At 50.8% G+C, this 8,797-nt stretch overlaps 1 protein-coding gene across 3 annotated transcripts in view; it reads left to right on the top strand.

Moving 5' to 3' along the window:
• Positions 1-8,797, top strand: part of amdhd2 (amidohydrolase domain containing 2) — a 79,630-nt gene that overhangs the window by 20,495 nt on the left and 50,338 nt on the right. The window contains exons 1-3 of one of the 3 annotated variants that reach the window (XM_072481447.1): positions 15-166; positions 7,206-7,311; positions 8,346-8,482. In XM_072481447.1, coding sequence (XP_072337548.1) covers positions 7,229-7,311; positions 8,346-8,482 — 220 coding nt within the window. In that variant the 5' untranslated portion in view covers positions 15-166; positions 7,206-7,228. Of the gene's footprint in view, positions 1-14; positions 167-5,196; positions 5,285-7,205; positions 7,312-8,345; positions 8,483-8,797 lie in introns of those variants that run through there. The other 2 variants (XM_072481448.1, XM_072481450.1) reach the window with 2 other exon arrangements.

The following is an 8,797-nucleotide window of genomic DNA, read 5'->3' as shown; positions in this document are numbered from 1 at the left end:
TCACGTGATCTGTGCACAGTCGGTCAGCTGACCGACGGCAGTCACGTGATGCGAGCGATGTAACTTTCCACCTTCGGGGCACCAGTTCACTGTTGCAGGAAATGCAGCAGCCGGTTGCAAACAGCAATGACGAGCAGATAAACTGCTTTGCGACGTGAATTGAGGGGTAAATATTGGTCCAAGAATCTTCTTTATGATAATTTCCGGGATCTTTTCCACTTAAAGGGCAGCCAGATTCTCGATGCAACGTCTCATCCGAGAGACAGCGCCGCGGAGCGTGAGCTCATGCCCCTGGAGTGGGACTTGAACCCACGACCTCAGAGGGATATGGAGGGAGAAGGGATGAGCAAGAAGTGAGATAAGCTCTACTTCCAGTACAAAGAGGCTCAGTTACACTCTGGCCGCTCCTTTGCAATGAGACCAGGCGGAACTGAAAGACGGACTGTGATCAGGAGGCAGGCGAACGGTGGGCTGCGATTTTCACATTCCAGTTTACTTCAGCGGCTGAGATAAGCTGCCCCTGCAAAATGTTACGGTTGTATTTCCCCCTAAAGAGAAAGCAGAACAACATAAATTCGAACCTGCTAATGAGAGACGTGTTTGTTACGGGCATAGGGTCTGACTACATCCGCCAGCGCCTCTTAGAAGGGGCCACACTTGACCTCGCGGCGACCAAGAAACTAGCACGGTCGCCTCACGCAACGTACAGGCGTATGCCCCCGACCCCACGGCCCACCCCCCAGTGCATCGTGGACCCCGCAAGCAGCCACCCCATCGTGGACCTCATCAGCGACCGCCCTCAGCCAATCCCACGCCTGCGCCGCACGGCAGCCAACCACCCCCGGGGGGCCCAAGTGCTACTTCTGCGGACAGACAAAACACCCCCGGCAGCGCTGTCTGATGCGGAGCACGCTCTGCAAGAAGGGACGTTTTGCTGCAGTGTGCCAGGCCCGCTCAATCGTCGCTATTGTCCCGGCACCCCCCACGTGCGGCCAGTGGGCGCCGCCATCTTCCTCTCCTCAGACCACGTGCGGCCTGTGTGCGCCACCATCTTGCTTGCCTCAGAACCAATGGGCACCGCCATCTTGCCTGCCCCAGGACACGTGCGGCCTGAGGGTGCTGCCTACTTGCCTGCCCCAGGACACGTGCAGCCTGTGGGCGCCGCCATCTTACCCGTCTCAGGAGCTTGTCCGTGGGGCACCTCATCGGGCTGCTCATTGCCTGCAACCGCCGATGACCAGCCGCGTCAGGCCTCGGTCACGATCGACCAGTCTCGACCGCACAACGACTCGACCGCTTCAACAAAGGTGAAGGTCGACTAGCACGAGATATCTTGCCTTCTGGACTCCGGGAGCACTAAGAGCTTCATCCACCCCGATACGGTAATGTGGTACACCCCGCTAACCAAAGAATCTCCCTGGCCTCCGGATCACACTCCGTGGCGATCCGGGGGTACTGCATCGCCACCCTTACCATCCAGGGCGTAGAGTTCAGCGGCTTCCGGCTCTACGTCCTCCCCAACCTCTGCGCTGCCTTGCTACCCGGCCTGCACTTCCAGTGCAACCTCCAGAGCCTAACCCTGAAATTTGGCAGGCCCCTACCCCCCCTTACTGTTTGCGGCCTTCCCTGTTTGCAAACCTCACCCCGGATTGCAAACCTGTCGCCACCAGGAGCAGACGGTACAGTGCCCAGGACAGGACCTTCATCAGGTCTGAGGTCCAGCGGCTGCTGCGGGAAGGTGGTATCGAGGCCATCAACAGTTCTTGGAGAGCCCAAGTGGTAGTGGTGAAAACCGGGGAGAAAAACAGGATGGTCATTGACTACAGTCAGACCATCAATCGGTACATGCAGCTCGACGCGTACCCCCTCCCACGCATATCTGATATGGTCAATCGGATTGCACAGTACCGGGTCTTCTCAACTGTGGACCTGAAATCTGCCTACCACCAGCTCCCCATCCATAAGGCGGACCGCCCATTCACCGCGTTTGAAGCAGACGGCTGCCTTTACCATTTGCTTAGGGTTCCCTTCGGCGTCACCAGCAGGGTATTGGTCTTCCAAGGGAGATGGACCGAACGGTTGACCGGAACGGGCTGCGGGCCACTTTCCCGTACCTGGACAACGTCACCATCTGCGGCCACGACCAGCAGGACCACGACGCTAACCGTTCCAAATTTCTCCACACCGCCAAACTCCTCAACCTAACGTACAACAAGGAGAAGTGCGTGTTCAGCACGAACCGATTAGCCATCCTCAGCCATGTGGTTCCGAACGGAGTTCTAGGGCCCGACCCCGATCGCATGCGGCCCCTCCTGGAACTCTCCCTCCCCCACTGCCCCAAGGCCCTCAAACGATGCTTGGGTTTCTTTTCGTATTGCACCCAGTGGGTCCCAACTATGCGGACGAGGCCCGCCCACTCCTTCAATCCACTGCTTTCCCACTGACGGCCGAGGCTCACCGGGCCTTCAACCGTATCAAGGCCGACATAACCGATGCACGCGGTCGACGAGACGCTCCCCTTCCAAGTCAAGAGCGATGCATCAGACGTCACTCTGGCCGCCACCCTCAACCAGGCAGGCAGACCCGTGGCATTCTTTTCCCGCACCCTCCCATGTTTCCGAAATTCGGCACACCTCCGTCGAAAAGGAGGCCCAAACGATCGTTGAAGCGATCGTTGCGACATTGGAGGCATTACCTGGCCGGCAGGAGATTCACTCTCCTCACTGACCAACGGTCGGTAGCTTTCATGTTTAACAACACACAGCGAGGCAAGATCAAAAACAATAAATCTTGAGGTGGAGGATCGAGCTCTCCACCTACAATTACGAGATTTTGATCGCCCTGGTAAGCTCAACGAGCCCCCCCAATGCCCTGTTCCGAAGTACATGTGCCAGTGCACAACTGGACCGACTCCGGACCCTGCACGACGATATCTGTCACCCGGGAGTCACCCGCTTTTACCACTTCATTAAGGCCCGCAATCTGCCCTATTCCATCGAAGAAGTCAGGGTTGTCACCAGAGACTGCCAGGTCTGCGCGGAGTGTAAACTGCACTTCTACCGGCCAGACCGTGCGTGCCAGGTGAAGGCCTCCCGCCCCTTTGAACGCCTCAGCGTGGACTTCAAAAGGCCCCTCCCCTTCACCGACCGCAACACGTACTTTCTTAATGTGGTTGACGAGTATTCCCGATTCCCCTTCGCCGTCCCATGCCCCGATATGACGTCTGCCACTGTCATCAAAGCCCTCAACACCATCTTCGCTCTGTTCGGTTTCCTCGCCTACGTCCACAGCAACCGGGGATCCTCATTTATGAGCGATGAGCTGCGCCAGTACCTGCTCAACAGGGGCATTGCCTCGAGCAGGACGGCCAGTTACAACCCCAGGGGAAACGGGCAGGTGAAGCGGGAGAATTGGTTTGGAGGGCCGTCCAGCTGGCCCTACGGTCCAGAAATATCCCGGCCTCCCGCTGGCAGGAGGTCCTCCCCGACGCACTTCACTCCATTCGGTCGCTCCTGTGCATCGCGACCAACGAAACCCCCCATGAACGTCTCTTCGCCTTCCCCAGGAAGTCCACCTCCGGGGTTTCGCTCCCAATGTGGCTGGCAGCTCCAGGACCCGTTCTCCTCTGCAAGCACGTGTGGCTCCACAAGGCGGACCCGTTGGTTGAGAGGGTACAGCTACTCCATGCGAACTCGCAGTATGCCTACGTAGCGTACCCCGATGGCCGCCAGGACACAGTCTCCCTCAGGGATCTGGCACCAGCTGGGTCCCCACAGCCCCCACCCTGCCCCAGCCCCACCCTCCCTTCCCCCGGCGCACCCCACCGCAGCCCCCGCTCCAGGACACCATCCGTCCTCCCCTTGCTCCCACCCGGGGATGGAGGATTTCTACACGCTCCCGGAGTCACCGAAGACCAAGCCGATGCCTGAGTCGCCACCAGCACTGCGCCGCTCTCAGTGACAGATCAAGGCCCCCGATCGTCTAAATTTGTAACCTTCTCTGTAATTCTAAAACCAATCTGTATGTATATAGTTTTCCACCCCCCCCCGCTGGACTCATTTTTAACGGGGTGAATGTGCTAGTCACCACTGTTGTATTATATTGTATATATGGGTATTACGGTAAGGCCCCTGTACTCCAGGTATGGGGGTAGATCCCTGCCTGCTGGCTCCGCCCCGTTGACGGAGTATAAATGTGTGTGCTCTCCGAACTGCAGCCATTTTGTAAGCTGCTGTAGGAGGCCACACATCTCTGTGTAATAAAGCTTCTATTACATTCTACTCTCGTCTCGTCGTAATTGATAGTGCATCAATCTTATTCTGTCTTCTAATTCTTTGGAAGCGTTACCAATTCATAGAATGATGTTTTATAATCCCGACAGTGCAGAAGAAGGCCATTCGGCCCATTGAGTCTTCATCGATCCACTCCACCCTATACCCGCAACTTAACCGCTAACTCCCTGGACACTAAGAAACAATTTAGCACGGCTAATCCACCTAACCTGCACATTTTTGGACTGTGGGAGGAAACCAGAGCACCCGGAGGAAACCCACGCAGACACTGGGAGAACGTACAAATTCCATGACGTGGAGATGCTGGCGTTGGAATGGGGTGAGCACAGTAAGAAGTCTTACAACACCAGGTTAACGTCCAACAGGTTTGTTTCAAACACTAGCTTTCGGAGCACTGCATTCACCTGAGGAAGGAGCTGCGCTCCGAAAGCTAGTGTTTGAAACAAACCTGTTGGACTTTAACCTGGTGTTGTAAGACTTCTTACTGTACAAATTCCACACAAACAGTGACCCAAGGCCGGAATTGAACCCGGGTCCCTGGCGCTGTGAGAAGCAGTGCTGTCCTTGTGGTATCATATTAGTATCATATGCCCTGCTTCTGATTCTAGGAATCTTGCTGCCGCTCTGTAAAAGATTTATTTCAAAATTGGAAGTTTAACCTGATGTACCTTACGTGGTGCTTTCATTGCTTGGGGCCATATGTACAGGTGGCAGCGTTGGAACAGAACGCATTTACAATCGCCTTCCTTATCTGCAGATTGTTGAATGAAACTATATGGCAAAAAAGATGTCGAGAAAGCTGTGGCTCACTTGATAACATTAGTTCCTTTCAGTCCAAAAGTCATGGGTCCAAATTCCACTCTGGATTCGAGCAGGTAGTTTGACATTTCCGTGCAGCAGCTGAGGGAAGGACTCCCAAGGGTGAGCTGCCAGTAATTTGGGTCCCATTCACTTGCTTGAGTGGATTTTGATAATTCCAGCACGCTATCTGGGTAAGCAGAGTTTTATTATTGTCTTGACCAACACAGTAAACATCGGCTATTTTTATTTTGTCAAACAGATTACTTGATCACTGTCTGATTCTCATCCCCTTTGCGATTCCTGCACTTGGTATTTAAAGCCCTGTTTATATTACAATAAGATTCCTACATGATGATTCTGTCCCTGCTAAATCTAACCCCGGGATAGGTCTGATCGCAATGGAATAAAGGGCATGTGTGCTTTCTTCAGTCTGAAGGCTTTTCCTGATATCGGAGAAAGACGTGTTAAGGGCAGAAGATAATGATGTGCTAATGTTCCATTGCTGCCAAACCTGTAACATTGCCCCCTACCCCTCCATTTAAATATAAACAGGATGAATTCACTCTACTAATCTGTCATCTGTCAAATCAAATTCAGGTCTCAGCTTGTCCACACACAAGATACATTTTTTAAATTGATTCATGGAATGTGAGCATTGCTAGCAAGACCAGCATTTATTCCTTGTCCCTAGTCCCTGAGTAGGTCCTGGTGAGCCGCCTTTTTGAACCGCTGCAGTCCTTGTGATGTACATACGTCCACAGTGCTGTTGGAGAAGGAGTTTCAGATTTTGACCAAGTGACAATGAAGAAGTGGTGATATATTTCCAAGTTAGGATTGCAATGGAATTCATGGTTTCAAACCATGTATTTTTGAGACAGATCCTAGTTGAGAGGGACCCTTCCAGTCGCTAAGGAACCTATAAGACTGAAACTGAGGTGGGAAACCAAACTTTGGCTGAAACTATATAAAAGGAGACCGAGCCGTCGGTGCTCACTGGATGAGGATTACAGAGGTGCAGTACAGGCAGGATGAAAAAGACATATGCTAGATCCAGATGCTGAGAATAAGCAAGATTTGATTGCTGTAGCAGTTTCTCTTACTTGAATCACAGAATTGTTACAGCACAGAAGGCGTCCACTCAGCCCATCATGTATGTGCTGGCTCGCCAAATGTTTGCTGCTTTCAGCTGAGGAGCAAGTCAAGAAGACGAGCTGAAATTCTTTATGATGAAGACCGAGTTTTGAAGGACTTTTGTGACTGATATTGTTTAAATATTTGCTGAACAGACTGCTGAGCCAATTTGTAAGACCTGTCTGAGTTGTATCTGCTACTTAATGTGTAATTTATAGTTTATAATTTATTGCAATTTGCCTGTGACCCTTGCCCTCATCCACCAACTCTCTCAGTGGGCGAGGGAGTGAGCTAGCGAAGACTAGAAGTGAGTCGGAGAGACACACGCCCTCTAATGGTCATCTTTAGTTATTGCTAATTTAAAAAGATTATCAATTCATTGCTTTTTTGCTCAGCAAGTTGTTTGTTTTCATACTGCATCTTTAAAAAAAATTCTTGTTTAATCTTGTGCCAAACTTTATCTTCCAGAAATTTGCTCATCAGCCCCTAAAGTGAGTAAATTAAAAAAAGTTGCCCCCCTCCCCCCACCAATACGGAAAGGCTGAGTAGGCCTGTTCCAAATGGTAGAGGCCATGGTTTGATGCTGCTGTCAATGTGGGACTGGGGAAAGGTTTCAATGGTCTATGTGCAATCTTTATGAGCATCGGTTAATGAGGATGTAAGAACAGAGGAAGTAGGTCACTTGACCCCTGAAAACTACTCTGCCACTCCATAACATCGTGACTGATTTCCCTCAGCTACAGCATTATCCCCGTATCCTTGGAAACCCTTAGTATCCAAAAATCTATCAATTTCAGTCTTGAATGTACTCCATAACTGAATATCCGCAGTGCTGTGGCTGTGAGAATCCCAAAGGGTCACAATCCTGTTCAGTGGGTCATCCTTCTGTCTGTAAAGCCTGTTTGCATCAGTAAATCTGCAACTTGTCATCTCTCTGTCAGTGCACTGTGGTACCGTAAACATTTTAATCATCTCTTGCAGGGAATTGGCTTCTCCCTTTGAAAATGCCATCCAATAAATCGGTCTCTGATGCCCCAATTACACGGTTCCAGAACTGTCATATTCTGAAGGATCACAAGTTACAGAGGTAAGAGATGTGCTATGTGCTCCCACACCCAATGTGGTTGGAAAGGTATATAAATAGAAGTTGTTTTGTGTAGCTGTGAGATAAAAGGTTTGGCTCCAGCTATGAATCTGTCTGTAGTCAAGAAGGCTACGCAGCGAATCACTGACTATCTTAGACCTTCAGAATTAGCACTTGTATGGGTAGCAAATAAGCTAGAATAGAATCATAGAATGCCTACAGTGCAGAAGAAGGCCATTCAGCCCATCGAGTCTGCACAGACTCTGTGAAAGAGCACCCTATCTTGGCCCACGCCACGCCCTATCCCCGTAACCCCATTTAACCATAGACCATTTAGCATGGCCAATCCACCTAACCTGTACATCTTTGTACTGAGTGAGGAAACCGGTGCACCCTGGGGAAACCCATGCAGACACAGGAAGAAAGTACAAACTCCACACAGACAGTTACCCGAGACTGGAATTGAACCCGGGTCCCTGGCGCTGTGAGGCAGCAGTGCTAACCACTGTACCACCATGCCAACCAATCATTGCTTTACAGATAACCAATCATTGCTTTACAGATAGCAATAGAAAGAATATTACGTGCAGTTAAAGACTTTCACAACTTCAGGATCTCCCAAGTAATTTTGGAAGTGTAGGCATTGTTACAATTTGCACACAGCACGTTTCCACATCAACACTGTGAGAAACTATGAAAAACACTAGACAATCATTTTTTGTGATGTTAGTTGAAGGATAAATATTGACCCAGAATACTGGGGAAAACCCCCTTGCCGTTCTTCAAAATAATACCGTGGGATCTGAGAGGGTAGATGACTATTTGATTTAGTGGCCCTTCTCTCAGTGCAGCCTGGATTTTGTTCGCCAGTCTCTGGAGTGGGATATGAACCCACAACGTTCTAACTCTGATGTGAGAATGCTACCCACTGTGCCGTGACTGACAACTTAAGTAAGAATTATTTGAGCTTGAAGCTTGAGCTGCCTCACCTGTTTGAACAGGTCTCGATTTCTGCTCCGACTGTGTCTGTTTTGAAGGGAGGATCTTTGGGTTCGTGAGGGGAAGATCCTTAACCCGGAGAAGCTGTTCTTTGATGAGAAAGGTTCTGCAGATATTCGGATTGACTGCAACGGTGGCATCATCGCCCCAGGGTTCATCGACACACAAATCAATGGTAAGTGAAGGCTTTAGACAGAAATCCCCTTACGCCCTCAACCCCAGCCTTCATTTGCCCCCTTTCAACCTCAAATGGTTTCCAAATCCCTGCAACCCTTGCCCCTCCCTATCTCTGTAATCTCTTCCAACCCCAAAACTCCCTAAAATCTCCTTATCGTCTAATTCTGGCTAATTACACATTACCCACTTCCCACAGCCAATCATCAGCAGCATTGCCACCTCACAACACCATAATCGGAGCCAAGCTCATATCAAAGCTCCAAAACCTGGGACTTGGCTCCTCACTCTGCAACTGGATCCTCAACTTTCTGAC

The sequence above is a fragment of the Scyliorhinus torazame genome, chromosome 17 (assembly GCF_047496885.1).
Source record: "Scyliorhinus torazame isolate Kashiwa2021f chromosome 17, sScyTor2.1, whole genome shotgun sequence".
Taxonomy (NCBI): Eukaryota; Metazoa; Chordata; class Chondrichthyes; order Carcharhiniformes; family Scyliorhinidae; genus Scyliorhinus; species Scyliorhinus torazame.
The sequence above is the reverse complement of the archived record's forward strand: the minus strand, read 5'-3'. Positions and strand labels throughout refer to the sequence as shown.